This window comes from Cloeon dipterum, chromosome X (assembly GCF_949628265.1).
Source record: "Cloeon dipterum chromosome X, ieCloDipt1.1, whole genome shotgun sequence".
Classification (NCBI taxonomy): domain Eukaryota; kingdom Metazoa; phylum Arthropoda; class Insecta; order Ephemeroptera; family Baetidae; genus Cloeon; species Cloeon dipterum.
Genome location: NC_088790.1, coordinates 32,824,438 through 32,844,338, shown reverse-complemented (window position 1 = coordinate 32,844,338; position 19,901 = coordinate 32,824,438). Strand labels below are relative to the sequence as shown.

Sequence of the window (19,901 nt, the reverse complement as noted above, 5' to 3'; positions counted from 1 at the left end):
GGCACATCAGGCAGATGGAAATGTAACAAAATGCGCGGGAATGAAATTGTTAGATCGGCACGCCCCTTTTTCGACGCTTCTGATTGGCCGACTGGATTGGCCTCCATTATTTCAACGCCATTTTAACTTCTGACCGGCGGGAAACCAAAAACAGATCGCAACCCGGACCCCGGAGGGAATTACGCCTGCGCAGAAGGTTTCAATCTGGGCCACGCATGCGCATTGATAAATTTCAGCCTCCCTGTAAGATTAAGAAGCGATTTAAACAAACTGCGCATGATTAACATGCGCACAACCTTACTGCGCAGCCAATAAATTTGAAATAAAATTCTTTTTTCGGTATTTTTTTCAATTTTTGCATGTAGAAATGAATTAATTCTATTAAAAATAAATATGGTAGAGTTGCATCTGGCAGGAGAGACAAATTAAGTGAATTCACTTTCTCCATGATTCATCAAAATTTGATAATGACCAGCCGCAATGTAAAATAATTAATTTTGTTAGTTACATTATAGCCGCGGTTTGCGTGTGCGGCAGTAAAAGGCCATGTACCGAGCTTTACGGCAATTTGTATGTAGTTGCGCGGGCAAGCTGTTCCGAATTAACGGCACAAGGAAAGTTTCGGGCGGCTCTAGCCAGCGTGTCGTCCGTCGGAATTCATGATTCATCCCGCGCACGGGACGGGACACTCAGAGAGCAACGGCACCACTATTATTATTATCGACTCATCTGCGGCCACTTTAAAGCACCAAACTCGACTTTTCCAATGGCTTAATTTCTTCCAAACGCTTAAATAAATTCCTTCCGTTGAGCTTGTTAGTAAAATCCGCCTTTTTTCGTAAACAAAAGTGGCGTGTCACGGCATGAAAGGGAAATCGGAACATAAAAGACTCTGTTTTCAAGTTTATAGTTTAGTCTGGCGTCTGGCGGAGCGCCGACAAAAACGCTGATTGTCACGAGTGAATGAAAAGCGCGCGGCTTTCCATTCGAGCCGACGTCAACGCGATTATTTTTGCTGCACAGGCTTTTGTCCGCCGCCCGCCCGCCAATTACGTGTTTGATCTGCGATTTCTATGCCTAAAGGGCGCCAGACATAATGAAATAATCGTCAAAAATAAGCAGAAATAATTCAAATATCCGGTAAACCGGTTTGCACATAAAAAAGTGCATCGACCCTGGAGTTTTTTTTTCTTCTTCAATAAATTAAATGCAAACGAGTCATGGAGGAGCACTCTTCCCGCTGCCAGCAGTTCAACTTTCCTCGCTGCTCGCTCGCCCGCCATGGACCGAAATAATATAATTTCAGCGGCGAGAAGCGGCGAGGAGAAAGCGGTTTTTGCATGCGCGGGAGTACGCACATGTGTGTGTGTGCTTTCGTTTCGTAACGATTCGGCATAAAATTAATTAGCGGCCAATCGCAAGAAAGCTGCCTTTCTTTCTTTCTTTCTCGCGTAGATATCAACCAATTTTTTCTCCGAATTCCTACGAATTTGCCGATATTAATTACGTGAAAGGGAGACAATTCTTTCCGGCGGTGAAGTGAAGGATGAAAAGAAGGAGAGAAGCCAATATGAAACGTTGGCAAAGAGTAATGCGGTCTGCAGCTCATGTTGCAAATTGACTGGCCGAAGAGCGCATTCGGATCAATATCAGTTGGTTATTATTATTCAACTGTTGCCAAGCAGAATTCATATCATTTGCAAAAAGAAATTCCTCCGAGGCACGCGTGACAAGTTGAAAAATATTTAATTTAAAAACAAGTGCTGCGGAAAACTCAGTTTCCAGCCGAAAAAACAATTTTCCTGCTCTGAAAGGCGGGCTCGGCTGTCAACCTTTGACCCGGCGCAGGAGTATGAAAAACGGCTCAAGAGGCGAGAGCAGTAAAAAAAAGGGAAAAAAGGAGACGCGAGTGGATTTAGCAGCATGCAGGCCAAAATTCCGCGCGTGTAAATTTGCTCTAGCGAGAGAGCGACACACGCGTGCTGAATTTTGCAGCGACACCGAGGCAAGAGAAAAAGGCCGAATTGCTTCTTAAATAATAAATAAATCTGGAGCGAGCGCAAATGGCAAATTAGCTGAGGACAAGTTCAAATCGAAAGTCGATATCGCATTCCGGCCGGCGGTTTGCTCGAAATTCGTCACTTCCGCTGCTTTTACTTGTTTGCGGTCTTTTTTGCACCGAGAGAAATTAACCGTCTCTGACAGGATTTATTTATTTTCCTGTCGCACGCACACGTAGGGCCGTAACTTAAAGGTTTGCGCGTGGTTGAAGATGATGCCCACTTGCGGCGACTTGCAAAACAATGGCATCTTTCACCTTGAGCTGCGACTGGTTTGCGCACCCACGTTCTTTTTAGCGCGCTTTCAGCCTCGACCCACACTCAATCTTCGCCTCACTTACAATTAGTCATCAAATCGATTTCCAACCTAAGAGGATCTCCCGGAATTCATTATTTGAGTTGAAAAAGGGATCTATTTGCGCTCGGCGGAGGGCTGCGGTAATTCTGATTGGCTGGCGGCGGTATTTCTTATTTTCAGCCAATCAGGACGTCCGTGCGGTCCTCCGCCGAGCAAAATAGATCGTTAGTTTCGAAACGAAGCTGATTGAATCCTAACAAGGCAGTCGTTCACGATTTTTATGCTTTGAGAAAAGGAGCTGCTGCTGCTGGCGAGCGGCGCACTCGACAAAGTTACTAAAATAACTCTATGCTCGTGAGATTATCAGAACTCTGTTCAGCTGCCAGACCGCTTTAAACGTTATTATTTATCGCCACCATTACCTCACCAGAATAACATTCAACATTTCGTTTCCCTCTCGAGTTTTGATAGGACGAGAGTGCCATTTTTAAACCCTAATTTCATTGATAAGACAGCGGAAAGGATTTTTTTGTCAGCTAACTTTTTTATTGGTATTCAAGGGACGCGGCGGAGAAACTATCAAATTTCGGTGCGAAACTTCTTGCGAGAGCAATTTTCGCTGTTTGCTTCTGTTTTTGCTCGGCCGAAAAGTTTGTTTGTCGTCCCGGAAACTCCATTTGCAAAGTTGCACGCGCGAGTTGTGTTATTTATCTTGCTAACGACACTGGGGGTTATCGATTTAAAACAAAACGCGAGTGAGCACTGGCACTGGCTAACACCGAAAATCAGATTTGCACGAGCGCCAAAAAGATAGGCCGAATCTGTCCCAATTTCGCTCTTTTTTTTGGCACGCGGCTGTTGCAGAAATGAATTATTCATGAAAACGGGCGACAATTGCATTTGCATTTGAATGATTAAATTGCAGTTTACGGCCAGCCGAGAGAGAAGGACCAAGGCCGCCTTTGTCGGCTCCTCCGTTCTCGCCGAGACACGCGCAGGTCAATCACACTCGCGCACGCACTAACATTTATTTCTACTGTTATTTTCTCTGCGTGAAAATTTAACAAAATAAACAATCTCGTAAATTGCAACGGGGTCCGGATTCACGCAACGCGCAGATATAGCCAGAAAATTTAATATTTTTGTTTTTATTTCATTAGTACCAGCTGATTAGCCCGGAAAATGGTGAATCGACAGTTGGATGGCACATCAGGCCGATTTAAAATGCAAATAATAAGCGGGAATGAAATAATTAGGTCGGCACGCCTCTTTTTCGACGCTTCTCATTGGCCGCTGGACTGTCTCCTTTAATTTCGACGCCATATTGAATTCTGACCGGCGGGAAAAATAATACAGATCGCAACCCAGGTCCCCGTTGGTAATTACGACTGCGCAGAAGGTTTTGATTTGGGTCACGTATGCGCAGTGATGAGTTTCGGCTTTCCTGCGAGAATATGAAGCGATCTGAACTTACTGCGCATGTTTAAGATGAGCACAACATTACTGCGCAGCTTCAAAAGTGGGTGAATTTTTTAAGCTGACTGATTTAACCTTAAAAAAGTTAATTTAACCTGCGAGAACCAAGATAGATCGCAAGTCAGACTCCGGTGATAAATTGATTTAGAAATATTATTCAATTTTCAAGAGGAAATAATTAAAACGGAAGCGTAGCCACAATTATATATAAATATTTAAAAAAAGGAAACGGATAATTTTCTTATCTTTGCAGCCGCAGACAAAGCCACAAATTTTATTTCTGTTCTCAATTAACCACATTTTTAAAGATAAAGTTAAATTATTGCGACTGTGATTTGCGAGAAATTCAGGAACAATGCTGTCACAGCTGCAATCGCAAGCAGACCATGCAGTTTCCATTTCTCTGAGTATTTTTACGATCGCTCGAAATTTTCGCAAGCAGCGCACTCCTTTTTCGGACGCGTTACTTCATCAGCTCGAAAGAAAGTCGAGCTGTCTGTCTGCTCACTTTTTTTAATGACTCACGCAACCAGCATTAGATAAATTCTATTTTTATTAAATAATTAAATTTTTTTAAGTAAAACTGACTTTTTCACGCGCGTGCCTCTGCTTTTGCCTTAAACGAATCGCGTGGAGACTTGGAGAGCGAACGGGTTGAGGATAATGACCTTGCAGCAGCGCAGAAAAGGTGTGCTCTCCTCTCCGCTCGGCTCTCGGCTCGCAGCTCGGAGAGAATACGGGACACAAAAGCGATCTGCTAATGAGACCGTCCTTTCCCGACGTGTGCTTTTCCTCCGCGCGGCCAAGGAAATTTATATTTGCCAAGGGTGCAACAATGATGGCCGGCTGAATTATTGACAAGAGCCGCCGCGTGAATAATTCAGCCGGGCCCGAGAAACGAGAGCCAGACCGAGCCGCGTTAAAAATGCATTCGCCATTCACACTACACACGCCGACTGCTTTTATCACATTTTCGTGAGACAACTATAAATATGCTTTAAAGTTTTAAATTTTCCGGACTCACCGAGGGAGGAAAGAGTTGACCATTTCAGCTGCGGTGACGACGAGAAAAATTGTAATTTTGAAACCTTATTATTGCGGCCGGCCGGCAGGAAATTCTTTTTCGCATTGACCCAAATTTCCGCGCGGCCATCGGGAAAAATAGGCCGGCGGAAAATTGGATTGTGCACTCGCGCGTTTGTCAGTGTCGACACCTTCTGACACAAGAATCGATCGCAACGAGCGCCCATCCAATCACTTAATTCACGTCGAGCATCTTAAAAAAAATAAATTTCGGGAATTTTGAAAAAGGGGCGTGGCTCAAACCCGTGATTTTTGGGTAACAACAGTTTAAATCAGGTCAGAAAATTTTAATATTTTTTTATCAGTCAGCGAAATGTTTTTCGAAGGTAATAAACAATTGTGCCAAAACCTGAGGCGGTCGAAGTGCTTGTTTTTGCCTTCACGGCCGCTTTGTGTGCAAGACTAAACGCGCGTAACAATTTCGCGAACGCCTATTACGAAATGAGTGCAATTTCGCAGGCCCCGGGAGATTATTTTGCTATATTTAATTTATCAATTTCTCCGGCGGCCGGCGTTAATCTCGGCTGATCGAGTGGCTGCTTTCCTCCCGCGGCGCCGAATGGAGAAACGACCTGCCAAAAGGGAGAGTTCGGACCTTTCGACTCGCTGGGCGTTGCTCGTCCACTTTCTTTCGCCCCTGCTGTCAATCTCGCGTTGCCAGGCAGCCGAAAAGTAATTTTTAAAAATTTCGGCCCCTCGGAAAAGCCCCGGCCGGGTCCAGAGCTTGCATGCTGCTCTCTGCTGGCTTTTTTAATGCGTATACACATCTCGAAATAGACTCGTGTGTGCATTTTACATTAACGACGCGGCTCGCCGCGCAGCCGGCTCATTTTTTAATTCTCCATCTCGCTCCTCCGCTCCAATCAACAAATTAGACTCGAAAAAAAGCATTTTTTAGCACAGTCTGTAATTGGACCTTAAATAATTTTTTTAATTTTTTTTTCTCTCCGAACTGTTTAATGCGACGGGCTGTTTTCACTTGGGCTTATCCTTCCGTCTCTAACTGTATTTCGCCAAGAGCAGTCGAGTGATGTCACTGAAACATCTTGAGAACGATTTTATTGGCCCAATTGACTCATTTTAGGGGAGGAAAAAACATGCAGATAAAATTTTACGGCCGCAGTCGAACACAGAGCCAAGATTTTGCGTAAGAAAAATAAAATCACGGCACGCCGCTGGACAAAATAAAATTTATCGGTCATGATCACGCAGAACATATAAATCACACGCCTCCATTGCCACCCCCGACGGTCACGAAAGCACCCTTTCTCTAATACATGGGTATATATATATCATAAAATATAATATAGGAATGCACTTCTTACCAGTGCAGGCAGGCAGGGGTGAACGTGAACGTGAACGCTCGGCGAACCTAGCGTGACTAACGGGCACCAATTCCTTGTGTGTGAGAAGCAGAAATGAAAGAGTCGAGTCTCGAGTCGTTCGTTGCCTTCCTTTCCTCGCCACGGACCAACTGAGTAACTGACTGACGGCCGGAATACGACCGTACGGCACATCAATGATCGCGGGCTGCAAAGCGAGAAGCGCCACCTCGCCAGTTCTCTCGCGGCGGTAGAAGTGGGCGTTGCCTGCCGCCTTTCTAAGCCTGGCGCGAAAGCGGCTCGCTGATTGGCCGGTGCCGAGCGATTGGCGCTGGTTGCCTCGGTGCCGGCCAATCGCGTGCGAGCTTTCTCGGCCGGCGCCGAGATCGATATAAACAAGAGGGTGACGGCTCTGGAGAACCCGCTCAACAAGACTTTTAGCACGTTTTGCGAATTTCACGCGCCCCCGAACACAAGATGTCAGACGACGAACTGCCTGAAGGGTGGGAAAAGAGGGTCAGCCGATCCACAGGTATGCCATTACGAGAATTCGCGTTAAAACACCGTCGTTTAAATCCTGCGCCGCGTTTCAGGGCAGGCCTATTTCCTCAACAAGTACACGAAGGAGAGTCAATGGGACACGCCGAACGAACCTGCGCAACCGGCGGCCAGCGACGGCGGCCCTGGCAAGGTGCAGTGCAGCCACCTCCTCGTAAAGCACAACAAATCGCGTCGGCCGTCGTCCTGGCGCGAGGCCAACATCACAAGGACTGAAGACGAGGCTCTCGAACTCGTCAAAGGTGCGGGATTTGGAATCAACCCTGACCTGATGATTAACAATTAATTCGCAGGGTACCGAGAGCAGATCGTCTCCGGCAAGTTCACGCTCGCCGAACTGGCCGAAAAGAATTCAGACTGCAGCTCAGCCAAACGCGGGGGTGACTTGGGCCTCTTCGGCAGGGGCGCCATGCAAAAGCCATTTGAAAACGCTTCCTTCGCTCTCAAGGTCGGTGACCTGAGCGAGCCAGTCTTCACAGATTCTGGAGTGCATATTATTCTCCGCACTGCTTAAATTTAATATTATACAACATGATATATTGTTCCATGTTATTCCCGTTCAGATCTCCATATTTGAACCTCGAAGCTTAAAAAATTGGATTTCACGCGAATCGCAATAAATCAATTCGAACTAATTTGCAACAATTTTTAATTTATTATCACTAGTCACTGAGTAAATCAAGAAAGTCGCTTGGAGTGCGGAAGAAGGTCGGAAACAAAATTAATCCTGATTTGTTAACAGTGTCTAAACCGTAGTGCAGTCCGTCCAGATCATTTTGTGCGTTTTTAATCTTCACCCCACCGAAATTTATCTGATACCGCTTCGTGGCAAAGGGCAGGAACCCATACTTCACATAAAGAAATCTGAAATTAAATTACAAAATTAATTCACTCCATAAATCAGAATTTATTTATTTAAAAAATACTTTTTCTCCGCCTCAGATTTGTACATTCTCAGGGGAAACCTCTGGCAGATAGAAACAAGCGATCCAATTAAAACGGCCGCCATGGCGAAAGCACCGCCGACTTCCACAGGGGTGAAATTGCTCGACTCCAAAAGATCGGACAGCGGGAGGTCCAGGGCCACCAGGTTGGCCGCTTTGACGGCCACCACGCCCCCCGCCATGAAGACGCTGCTCGAGCACAGGATCTGGTTCATCAGGACGTAGTTCTTCATGGGCGCCCGGTACACCAGTCTGTAACCCTGAGGCACTTTATCCTCTATCAGCAGTCTTTTCTCCGGCCTGCTTTCCGTTTCGCCGAACTTGAACTTCTGGTCCAGCAGGGGCTGTCCGAGATGAATGAATCTGCAGTTTCGCACATTTTTCACGACTAAAAAGGCTCTGTTCATCAACATCGTCTTTAAATTGTTAAATTTCAAAATTAATAGCACCACTGTTCTTATTGTTGATCTCCTCTCCAGCCTTTGGTTTATTTACTTAGTTTGAAAAATTCGCGCCAATTTTCCGTTACGAGAATTGCGGCACGAAAATAGCCATAAAGCAAAAATTCATGCATTTCATAAATAAAAGCAGCCAATTTATTATTTTTAAACTAGCAAATTTAAATTTCCAACTAATTACGAGCAGTTTTTAAAGAATTCCTCGAAATCCCGGTGTTTTGAAAAACAAGTGACGATCGCGGCGCGCTCTTGTATCAAGCAAAAACACCTTCAGCAAGCTGACATCTTTCCTGTCGGTACACGTGTGAGTCAAGCCTGACATAAACATGGAAAAGCCCGTTGTTTTGGCGAGAGTTATGAAGATTTTGGGCCGCACTGGGTCTCAGGGCCAGTGCACCCAGGTGAAGGTGGAATTCATCGGGGAACAGAACCGCCAAATCATCCGGAACGTGAAGGGACCCGTGAGGGAAGGCGACATCCTCACCCTGCTCGAGTCTGAGCGAGAAGCAAGAAGGTTAAGATAAAGGCCCCCTCTGCACGGAGGTAACGTTTCATTCTGCCCTTGACCTGTGGACGGTTTATTTACATTCGTTTATTTATTCGCAGGACTGGAAATATGGCTGAGGTTCGACACAGCGCTGCTCCTCTCGCCGCGGAAGACTCCACCAACCTTTCGTCATAACCTTGCATTATCATACGCTTAATAAAGCAGAAAACTTGAAAACCCGAATATCGCTATTGGTTTATTATTCTTAATTTATGAATTGGAATTAATAGAGGTTCTCACAAGCAGATTCGTGCATGTTTTTAAAAAATTCTTTGTGAATAGACGGGTTTGAATGGTAAATTCTCACGGTATTCTCATCTTGAACATATTTAATTCTAATAATGCTGTTAAAAACGCTGAAAACTATTGAAATAAGTCGTATTTTAACTCAATTTTACTCTTCCAATGCACAGAATTCGCAAGCTTGTTCAGTTTCGAATTATTTCCGTATTTGCTCGACAGATGGCGCCACCATCCAGTGGTGCCGCGCGTACAGGAGAAAAACGTAAACAAACAATCAGAATTCAGCTGATTCCGGTTTGGAGCGAAAAAGTGCGTGTTTGGAGCGTGATAACAGAGCTGTCGCTTGATTAAAAAGGTAATCTTGAATCTTTTACAACACAAATGGAGACTGAAAATGTTTTGACAGAGGTTTCGAAACATGACAGCCGTATGAATTGAAATTAAAAAAATTACTCTTTATTAACATTCCTTCGCTAAATCTTTCTGTATTTGGTCACGAGGTGCTCGGTCAGCGGGGTGTTAGTCGTCTCCATGTGGACAATTTGTTCCAGAACGTCGCCGTTTAGTTTTAGCTGCCGTGTCAGCTGAAAAATGTAATTTTAATAACAAATAAAACGCCTAATTTCCGCTGGAAAAACCTTCGTAACTTGAGGGTCTTTTGCAAACGACATTCTTCCAATGTTCTTGCTCTCGAGTTTGATTTCGTTGCCGTGCACCTCTCCTTCCTCGAGCACCGTCAACCCTGAGGGAACAAATTTAATTTAATTTAATTTAATTAATTCGTTGTAAAACGCACCCAAATTGTGTGCGACCATGAAAGAGAGGGAATTGGTGCCCGGCTTGATGCGGAGGAAGCCCTTTTCGCAGTGCATCGGCACGTCCGGTCCGGGCTTGAAGGAAAAGGCCGTGTAGTTGAGCAGCGGCTGCTGTCCCAGCACGAAAAACTCGAGTTCCTCAGCGAACTCGAAGGTGGGAATGGTGGGGAAGGAGCCGCGGCCGGCCTCGCTGCGCCACCGGCCCACCAGCCAGGACACCGGCTTCACAGCCTCGTTCTCCGACACCACCTTGCCCTCCAGTTCTGCAAATTATTAAAATTCATTTTAATTAATTAAATTGACTGGAAATTTTGCGCTCACCCTTTGGAATGCTCATAGCGCTGGAGAATTATTTTTAAATAGAGAATATTAAATATGCGTTTTAAATTGTGAGAGAAATGAGCGCAGGACTGCCGCACCAAATTATTTTAGGCAATAGTGCCAACTTTGCAAATCAGAGCCTAAAATCTGACAGCCGACTGGAAAGGAAATAAAATTAAAATTGATATAAATCGCATTTTTAGTTAATTAACCGTTTAAAAATAAGCAGAAAGTTTTTATTTGGACATTTTTTAAAATTTCCGGGTGTTTTTTGCATTTTAAAAATCCAAAAAGCCCTTTAAAGTGGTCTCAGGGTACTTGAAAATTCAAAGTGGTGTTCACCTTCGTATATAAAAAATTAAATTTTTAAATTTTGTAAATAAAATATTTTTAATTTTTGCAATTGTTTGGAGCACCAAATCTCGGGTTCTAATTGTCAGAAATGCACAAACTGTCCACCATTCGACTCGTCTTGACCTCCCCTAATGACCTGAATAGTTTTCGGGGTGCTCATCCTCAACCCTCAACCCCTGTTGTCCATAATTTATTTTTATTTAATTTTGCAGGAAAGAGAAAAATGGTGGACTACGCTGTGGAGGTGTGTTTCACGGATTTGTGCAGAATTTGCGCCAACCCTTGCCACGCCTCGAGAAGAATCACCCTTTTCGGCCCTGACAGTGCGAGGCTTAAACTTCTAGAGAAAATAAACACGTTTTTACCATCTTTAACAGTAATTAAATAGGAAATTTTTTTAAAAAAATTTAATTAAAAATGTTTTAGATTTGTGAAAATGATGGCTACCCGAATTTCGCTTGCATTTTGTGCGTTTCAAGGCTGACCGTCTGTGATAATTTGGTGAATCTGTGCAAGGAAGCAAATGAACGGCTCCGAGCGCTCAAAACTCAGTTAGAATTCGAGAAAAACTCGAGGGTAAGCCTGAATTAAAGGTAATAATTTATTTTAATTTTAATTTATAGACGGCTGAAAGTGGAGAAAATTATTCGAGCAACGCTAATGAGTTTACAGAAGCAAAAGAGGTGAAATTATAATATTTCTCTGGTTTAAATAAAAAGTTTTAATTTTAAGGGCTCGTTTGAAATGGTTCCGGAAACGGAGAGTGCCAAAATATCAGTTATTCTGCGCAAAGAGTTACCTAAGGTAGGCCTATTTATTGATATTTATTAAAATAAATAAATTTATTCTCTCCAGTCAAGTGAGAGGCCCGAACAGAGTCTCGTTCTAGTCAATGTCCCGTCTGAAAGACTGCAAAAAGCCAAAGAAAACTGGTACGTTCCTATTTTCCCAGCCAAACAAGTTTATTTAATTTGAGCATTAATCCATTTAGTGATCCTGGTTCAGACAAGCAAACTTTACTAGAAAAAGGTAATTATTTTTTTTTTTATATAGAGATAAATAATTTTAAACTGCGAATAGTTATTAAATCTGGTGCGGACAGCGAGGTGAGCAACGCCCTGAAGGGTTTAACAAGCAAACCTGCGCCTGCCGCCAGTGAAAATGTCAGGAGGAGCAGTCGTGCGCGAGTGCGAAAAAGATTCTTCGAGACGGACGCGTCGAGGCCGAAGCTGCAGCAGAAGGAGGAGCAACACCACTGCGACATATGCGACGTATCTTTCAACAACCTGAAAAAACTGCTGCTCCACCAACGCTCCAGGTCAGTCTGATTCAGGGTTTTGAGGTTTAAACCAGGGTTTTCGATTTTAATCCTGTTAGAAAATAATTGACTTTGATTTCAGGGCGCACAATTTGAAATCCTGCGCCAAGAACATGAAATGCGCCAAGTGCAGACAAGCTTTCGAGTCTTCGGAGCAGCTCGAGGCGCACGCGTGCAACCCTTTGAAGTGCGACTTCTGCAAGGTGGTGTTCGACAACGCCAGGGAGCAGGAGCAGCACTCGCTGCTGCACGACGGCAATTTCACGTGCGACATGTGCGACGCGAGGTTCTCCGAGCTGCAGGTTCTGCAGAACCACATCCTGTGCCACACCTTGGGCAAAAGGAAGAAGCTGCACCAGTGCAGAATGTGCGCCAAGCTGTTCAAGAGCCGCCTCGGACTCATCAACCACGAGAGCAACCACACCGACCAAAGGGCCTACTCCTGCTACATCTGCTCACTCGCTTTTCCGGTGAGAGCGTGTAGTCATTTAAATTAATTTAATTGCGAATGAAATCGAAATCACTAAAATCAGAGAAAGCGGCAAGAATTCTCTGTTAGAATATTCCTCGTCGCTGATTGGCTGACAGCTAAAACGCGCTAGCAGCTCCCTCGCGGTTGCCTAGCAACGTAGCAAAAGCGTTGTGAATTGCGCGGGAGAATCTGACATGCGCTTTAACAGCCAATCAGCGTCGAGGATTCTTCTAGCAAAGAATTCTTGCTGCTGAGTGTTTTCATTCTCAATTAAAAATTTTTTAAATCATCTTTTAATGTGTTTCTGCGATTATTCATTACAAGAAAGTGTTGATTTATCGATTTTTGAACGCAGAAATTCATTAAAAGTCGATTTAAAAGAATTCTCTGCCGAATTCACCTCTGAAAAAAAAGGAATAAGAATAAACATAGGTTGTGGTAAGTGTTAACAATTTAAATAATAATCGGATTATTATGATTTTAGAACAAGGAAGAGATGCTGGAGCACCGGAGGCAGCACACGCGCGAGGAGAAGGTGGTGCAGCAGGGGGAGCGGCCGCGGCGGAAAAAGCAGCAGCCGTGCAGCGTGTGCCAAAAGGTGCTGGCGTCGAAAGCCGGGCTGGAGGTGCACATGCGAATGCACAAGAACGAGAAGCCGTTCGAGTGCAGCGAGTGCGGCAAACTGTTCCGGCAGGAGATCAAATTGCGCTACCACCTGCGCATCCATTTGGGCGACCTGCCCTACTGCTGCGCCACCTGCGGCAAAAGGTTCAACACGCAGCGCCAGCTGGACACGCACACCAGGGTGCACACCAACGAGCGGCCCTACATCTGCGAGGTGTGCGGCCTGGGCTTCAGGTCGAGCGGCGTGCTGGGCCGCCACAAGAACACGCACAGCGAGGAGCCGCTGTTCGCCTGCTGCGTCTGCGAGAAGAAGTTCCGCACGCGCCACGCCACCACCACGCACGAGCGCACCCACGCCACCGACAAGGGCTTCATGTGCGACCTGTGCGGCCGCACCTTCGCGCAGAAGGTCACCCTGGAGAAGCACCGCCAGCGGCACGACAAGCAGCGCGTCTCGTGCGTCGAGTGCAACGTGTCGTTCGCCTCCAAAAAGGGACTACGCCGGCACTTTGACAAAAAGCACCCTGTTGCCCTCGGCGAACACATTTTTCACAATGATTACGTCACTCTGACCGTGCCAAATGATGAGTTAATTGTTGAGGTTGTCGTTTAATCAATAAATTTTAAAAAAAGAAAAATAAAATAATTTTAAAAATGTGAAAAATGCAAACTTAAAATTCTTACGTCGCTTAATGTGGACCATCTTAGATTTTTGGCAACACCGCATGTCCTCAGATTTCGACGGAACTTGCAGCTAAAGGGTTAGATAAATTCAAACCGAATTAATTACGAATGAAAACACCAAAATTGAAGAAATCGGCAAGAATTCTCTGCCAGAAAACTCCTCGTCGCTGATTGGCTGACAACATAAACGCACTAGCAGCTCCCGCGCGGTTGCCTAGCAGCGTAGCGAATTGCGCGTGAGAATCCGCCATGCGCGTTGTCAGCCAATTAGCGTCAAGGAACCTTCTTGCTGATTTTTTCGAATTTTCGTGTTTCCGTTCGAAATTAATTAAGTTTAAATCAACTTTTATAAGACGCAAATATCTATTTCTGAAAATCTTATCAGTAAATTGCCAAATTAGGGATATAAAAATAATTTTGTATCCTGTAAGAAATAAATCTACAGGATATTTTGTCCTCTTTTCAGTCAAAAACGATTTTATTCAATTTAGAAATAAATAAATCAGTACAGCAAAGCGATAAATATATATATTCGATAAAGGATTATTTTTCCATCCAATAAAACGAGTAATCCAGGTGTCTAAGCGAGTTTAATTGGGTTTAGATCTACTTGCATGACTCCCTCGTCGAGCATCATCTCGCAGTCTTGTTCTATTGCTATCTCTGGGAAGGAGATGAGGTTCTCGGCGACCAGCACGTCGTCATCGGCGGCGTGCGTCGCCTCGTGCTTCTTCATCTCCTTGCGGTTGGTGCACACGAACACGCACAGCCGACACGAGTGCTGCCGGCTGCTCTTCGAGTGGGTCGTCTTGTGTTTCGTCAGGTCGCCCCTCTGCGTGAAGGGCCGCCCGCAGATGTCGCACACGTACGGCTTGAAACCCGTGTGGATCCGCTCGTGGATTTGCAACGCCTCTTTCCTAAACATTCAAACAGAATTTTTGGGATTTTTAATAAGAATTGTGCGCCCTTTAGGCCCTTCGGGCCTCCAGAGGGCAACCTGAGAAAGGTCGAGGATTTTAAAGGGCATAAATTCGTCGCAGAGTATCGCTTAAAATGCTAAAAATTATTGAAAAACGGATCTCAGGTCGCGGGGTACCCTGAAAAAGGTCGCCAGGGTACCGCAGGTCAAAGCCCTTCCCAAGACCTTTCCGATGAGGGGTTGTGGTCAACGATCGGATGAACAGCCGAATTTTAACAAAAATAAAACGATTGGCGCTCTCGAACATTGCGCGTCGCAAAGCCGAAAAAACCGTAAAAAATTAATTAAAATTTTTCTATTGGCGCCAAAAATCTGAAATTTGGTTTCCAGACCGGTGGCGGTATTTTCCGTCTGATGGAGTCGAAAAAATATTTAGTTTTGCTCCGTTTGAATAAATTGTCGAATTTTCAACTATGGAGATAGTCCGAAAATCCCCTATTTGAAACTTTAAAATCGATCTAGTCCTAGCATTTTGATCAGATTGGCTCGTATTTGGTCTTAAAATGATCCTAGATAAATTTTGCGTCAATAGAGGTGCAAATTTTTTCGATATTTGGCGCTGAACCGAAGACATGACCGGCAAAAATCACTTTTTTCCAAAATTTGTCTGAATAATTTCGTAAAAATTCGAAAAACGGTCTGATTTTGGAATATAATACACGGGCAGACGCAACCTATCGAGGGGCATCGATTGGTACCAGAATCAGCCCCGTTAGGCCCGTTATTTTATTTTTTGTTTCTTTGAATAGAGCCCGTCAAGCGTCGTTAAAGTGGCTTAAAATATATATTTTTAATTTTAATTAGAGATTTTGGCTGACCTGTGGAAGGAGCGGGTGCAGTGGCTGCATTTGAACCTTCTCTCCTCGCTGTGCACGGTCATGTGCTGGTTGAGACTTCCAGATCCTCGGAATGAGGCGCCGCAGTACTGGCACGAGTAGGGTTTTTCGTTCGTGTGGATGCGTTCGTGAATCGCCTTCGCAGTTTTCGTGACGAACCCCTCGTCGCAGTAGGCGCAGCGGAACGGTTTTTCTCCAGAATGCAGCTTTTTGTGATACGTTAGCGCCGGCTTCTGCGAAAATCTGTCAAATTATTTTTTATTAGTAAATATTTTAATTAAACAAAAAAATTCCAACTTTTTTCCGCAGGCGTCGCACTCGAAGGGTTTTTCTCCGGTGTGGATGCGCAGGTGGGCCGTCAGGGAGACCTTGGTGGCCAGCTGCTTTTTGCAGAACTCGCACTCGAACTTGATTTCCGTGTTGCGAGTGCGCGTCTCAGACTTTGACTGGGCCAGTTCCTCGGTCGAGTGGCGCTTGCGGTGCGCCACCACCTCGCTCACGCTGTCGAACGCCTCCTTGCAGATTTTGCACGAGTACTTGTTCTTGCTCACGTGCTTCTTCATGTGCTCAGTCAAATTTCCCTTCCGGTTAAACCTACAGGGATTATTAGAATTAAAATTTTCCGCATTAACGAGCATTTACGGAACGTAGGGAAATTTTAATTTTATGCAAATCGGTTCAAATTAGTCAAAGAACAAAAATTTAGACAGCTTTGAACTCGTCTTGCCAAGAGGAACAACGTTTCTGTTGACCTTAAAGTGGTAGGTCAAAGGTCAAGGTCAATAAAATCGAATTTTTGAAATAAAACTCAATTTTGAAAGTGCATAAGTTGAAATTTTTGAATTTTAACATTGCCATCTTGTAGAGCGCAAAAAATTAGGTTAGAAAAAATAAAATTAGGAATTGAGTTTTGCCTTAATTTTTTTAAAAAAAAACTAAAATTTTGGTGTTATTCCGGAGTTTCTAAAAATGTTAGCACGCCCAAATCTCAGCTTCTAACAGTCAGAATTTCAAAAACTAACCACCAAAATACTCGTCTGAACCTCCCCTAGATTTTAGAACTAGTCTAAGGGTGCTAATCTTTCATCCCCTTTTAAGCACCCCAAAAAACTATAATTTTTACAATATTTCCAATTATTTTTAGGGTGCTAAAAGGGGGTTGAAGGGTTGGCACCCTAAGACTACTTCTTCTTTTTAGGGGAGGTTGGGTCGAGTCTAACGGTGGGTAGTTTTTTAAATTCTGACTGTTAGAAGTTGAGATTTGGGTATGCAAACATTTTTCGGAAAGCCGGAAAAACGCCAATTTTTAGTTTTTTTTTTTAATAAAAAATTAAGCCACCACAAAATTCCTAATTTTGTTTTTTCTAACCTATTTTTTGCGCTCTACAAAATGGCAATGTTAAAATTAAAAAATTTCAATTTATTTAATTTCAAATTTGAATTTTATTTAAAAATTCAATTTTATTGACCTTGACCTTTGACCTACCACTTTAAGATCAATAGGAAAGTGGTTCCTCTTGGCAAGACGAGTTCAAATCTGTCCCTATTTTTATTCTGCGACCAATTTGAACCGTTTAAAAGAAAATTCAAAAATTCCGACGTTCCAAAAATGGCATTTTCAGACATTTTCAATTAAAAATAAATTCTGACCTTGAGCCGCAGAGGTGGCACTCGAAGGTGAGATCGGTTCTGTGGACGAGCAGGTGCTGCGAGAGCTGCTGCTTGCGGTGGAACAACTTTGGACAAACGTGGCACGAGTAGGGCCGTTCGCCGGTGTGGATTCGCATGTGCTCGTCGACGAGGAACTGGCAGCGGAATTTCTTCTCGCACAGCGGACACTTGAACCGCTTCTTCTGCTCGTCGGGCAAATGAGACTTCTGGTGCGCCTTCAGGTTCGAGGTGTGCTTGAACGTCTTGCCGCACTCGGGACAGCTGATCGGCTTCTCCTCCGTGTGCTTGCGCATGTGCAGCGCGTAGCCCACCTTCGTGCTGTACCCTTTCATGCACTCGGTGCACCTGGAATTAATTAAATCTTTTTTTAGCAAGAAAAACCAATTAAAACCGCTCTAAAATTATATTAAAAGCTCGCACGTCTTTTTAAAGGTGTCAATTTCGTAGAGCTTGTTTATTTCTTCCATAAATCTTAATTTAAATTAAAAAATTGATAAGAGAGAACGACGAGCACACCTGAAGGCCTTGTACTCGGAGTGTTCGGTGATGTGCCTGGAGAGCATCCTCTTGGTGAGGAAACTAAGTTGGCAGTAGTGGCAGATGAAGTCGACCGCCGGCTGCTGCTGCTGCTGCTGCTGGTGCGTGAGCGCCGGCTGCTTGCCGACCATGGCCTGGATGGCGTCCACGATTTTGTTCTGCAGCGACTTGTCCATCTGGTCGAACTCCTTGGACACCTTCATGGCGCCCTCGTGCAGCAGCTGGATCTCGGCCACGTTGGTCACCTTGAGGCACTCGGCCAGGTGCTTCTCCAGCTGGTGCGCCTGCAGCTGCTGCTGCGAGTCGAACGGCTCCTTGCACCACTGGCACAGCAGCATGTCGATCGCGTGCACCTCCCGCTGGTGCTTGGCCGCCGCCTCGATCCCCTGGATGTCCTCGTTGCACTCCGTGCACCGGAACAGGTCGCGACTGTCCGACGCGCACGGCGAGCAAGGGCTTCACGATGGAAAAATTAATTTTAGCGAGCGGAAATTTGTTCTAAACTGGAAAAATTAAAATTCTGACTTCAAATTTGAACAGTACGGGGTCGAAAACCAATTGAACAACACCAAATTCGGTTTTTAGGACATTTTTACCCTCAGGGTTGGACCCTGAAAGACGGTATTGACCTCAGAGTGCTTCAGGTCACCGATTTTTTTATTTAACTGAAACCGAAATGTTCGTTCGGCGTTGAAACAGCCAAAATCGGTCTCGGAAGAGGGGGGCGTAACCGAAGGGATACAATATTGCGGCGCACCACGCCCCTTTTGAGCGGCAAGAAGTGTCTGCGCCGCCATATTGTATTCCCTCTCTTCAGAGTCTGTTTCGACGCAGAAAATTTCGGTTTCACGCAAATAAAAATATCTAGCATTTTTTAAAAAACAAAACCTCGGCCGAAGGAAACATCGGCGATGTCCAATAATATTATTAACGAATCGTTTTTAATTAATAATTGTTATCACGACTTTGAAAATAACATTTATAATTTTATTAAACGGCAGGAGACTCACTTTTCCTCTAATTTGGACAAAGCGTTTGAGATCTCTTCCGAGTTGTTGAGTCGAACGACCACCACTTTGATCATCGACTTTTCCGCCGACTGCAAACCAACCAAAATTAACAAACCTCAGTCGAGAAATACCATTTAACAAACCTTATTTTTCGCTTGGACGGTGTCCCGCTCGACTCCAAAAGCAGACACAAATTCAGGCGTGTTCAGACACTCCAAACCGGTTTCTATTATTTTCTGTAAATAATTTTAAATTTATACAAGGGTGTTCCACAATAAAAATGAATTTATTCAGACCTTATTGCTCTCTTCGAGCTCCTCCTTGGCCACGAGCTCCTGCAGGCGCAGCTCCGTCAGGGCGCAGCACCTGGACAGTTCGTGCCACACGTCCAGGTACGTGGCGCACACGGCGCAAATCTGCAGCGGCAGCCGGTCACTGTCCGACACGCTTATGGGCAGGTGCTTCTGCATTTTGCCACTCAAGCCTCTCTTCTGGCCCTCGTCGCTGAAGATGCCCACCATCTCTTTCCGTTTCACGCCGCAAATGCGGCAAAGTTCCGAGCATTTGGAGCCCGATTCCACTTTCGACTGGGCGAAAAAGTTCGCCAGTCGCGAGCACAGCTTGATTTGCTCCTCCTCGTCCTCGGCGACGTCCTCAAACTCTGAATGAGAGTTAAATTGTAGATTTTTTTATTAAATTAAGGGAGCGCGTACCGTCGCTGACTGAAACCTCGAATATTGGCATGGAATTTTCATCGTGGATTTCTTCTCCAGCGCTTATGTGGATTTCTACCTGCGGCTCGCAGAACGGAGGATCATTATAAAGCCTGTAGATTGAAAAGACTGTTATACCGTCGTCAGGAAGAATTTTGATGATATAAAGTACCGAAAATTCGCAGTGCTATCTATATTCTCGTCGGAGGAGCTGCAATTTGGCACGGCGAAGCGTTTCATTTGGATCACAACTGAAATTCAAACATTTTATTTCATTTCGGAGCAGAAAAAATATGTTTTCTTTAATTAAATCAACAAATTACACGAAAAACATTTACCAGAAATACATGGGCTGGTCTTGGGGCAATATTGATTTGTTTTTGTTGTGTTCCGCCGTTCGCATTCCGCATTTCGGTCCGATTCAACTTGGAAGGAGAAAATTTCTCAGTGATTCTAGTTCAAATTTTCACCGCTCTTCCACAATCCTCAACAAATCAGCCAATCAGAGCTGTTCTCCCAGAATTTACTCGCTTTTCATTGGCTGGAATGAAGTCTGCCGCTAAATCAGTTCCCTAGTT

General features: G+C 44.6%; 6 protein-coding genes across 6 annotated transcripts; 3 read left to right on the top strand and 3 right to left on the bottom strand.

Annotated features, from left to right (window-relative positions):
- The first annotated feature begins 6,561 nt into the window (after positions 1-6,561).
- Positions 6,562-7,432, top strand: dod (dodo). Its single transcript, XM_065494808.1, has 3 exons — positions 6,562-6,771; positions 6,833-7,039; positions 7,091-7,432. Exons 1-3 carry the CDS (start codon positions 6,717-6,719, stop codon positions 7,309-7,311), a joined length of 483 nt encoding a protein of 160 aa, XP_065350880.1. The 5' UTR covers positions 6,562-6,716; the 3' UTR covers positions 7,312-7,432.
- LOC135946547 (uncharacterized) lies at positions 7,430-8,244 on the bottom strand. The gene is made up of 2 exons (XM_065494806.1): positions 7,724-8,244; positions 7,430-7,661 (listed from the first exon to the last, which is right to left on the bottom strand). Exons 1-2 carry the CDS (start codon positions 8,152-8,154, stop codon positions 7,460-7,462), a joined length of 633 nt encoding a protein of 210 aa, XP_065350878.1. The 5' UTR covers positions 8,155-8,244; the 3' UTR covers positions 7,430-7,459.
- A 213-nt stretch (positions 8,245-8,457) lies between these two features.
- On the top strand, positions 8,458-8,929 carry RpS28b (Ribosomal protein S28b). The gene is made up of 2 exons (XM_065494809.1): positions 8,458-8,742; positions 8,806-8,929. The coding sequence occupies exon 1, from the start codon at positions 8,526-8,528 to the stop codon at positions 8,721-8,723; it is 198 nt and encodes a 65-aa protein (XP_065350881.1). The 5' UTR covers positions 8,458-8,525; the 3' UTR covers positions 8,724-8,742; positions 8,806-8,929.
- A 285-nt stretch (positions 8,930-9,214) lies between these two features.
- LOC135946546 (zinc finger protein ZFP2-like) lies at positions 9,215-13,981 on the top strand. Its single transcript, XM_065494805.1, has 10 exons — positions 9,215-9,344; positions 10,692-10,855; positions 10,906-11,055; positions 11,103-11,162; positions 11,212-11,283; positions 11,335-11,411; positions 11,471-11,508; positions 11,560-11,797; positions 11,880-12,267; positions 12,754-13,981. Exons 2-10 carry the CDS (start codon positions 10,703-10,705, stop codon positions 13,504-13,506), a joined length of 1,929 nt encoding a protein of 642 aa, XP_065350877.1. The 5' UTR covers positions 9,215-9,344; positions 10,692-10,702; the 3' UTR covers positions 13,507-13,981.
- Positions 9,418-10,262, bottom strand: LOC135946548 (peroxynitrite isomerase THAP4-like). Its single transcript, XM_065494807.1, has 4 exons — positions 10,126-10,262; positions 9,786-10,067; positions 9,628-9,731; positions 9,418-9,573 (listed from the first exon to the last, which is right to left on the bottom strand). The coding sequence occupies exons 1-4, from the start codon at positions 10,139-10,141 to the stop codon at positions 9,463-9,465; spliced, it is 513 nt and encodes a 170-aa protein (XP_065350879.1). The 5' UTR covers positions 10,142-10,262; the 3' UTR covers positions 9,418-9,462.
- A 46-nt stretch (positions 13,982-14,027) lies between the features above and the next one.
- On the bottom strand, positions 14,028-19,819 carry LOC135946545 (zinc finger protein 479-like). Its single transcript, XM_065494804.1, has 11 exons — positions 19,662-19,819; positions 19,496-19,574; positions 19,324-19,436; positions 18,907-19,271; positions 18,754-18,846; positions 18,611-18,699; positions 17,580-18,056; positions 17,043-17,408; positions 15,690-15,986; positions 15,375-15,635; positions 14,028-14,494 (listed from the first exon to the last, which is right to left on the bottom strand). Exons 2-11 carry the CDS (start codon positions 19,561-19,563, stop codon positions 14,158-14,160), a joined length of 2,466 nt encoding a protein of 821 aa, XP_065350876.1. The 5' UTR covers positions 19,564-19,574; positions 19,662-19,819; the 3' UTR covers positions 14,028-14,157.
- Between the last annotated feature and the right edge of the window lie 82 nt (positions 19,820-19,901).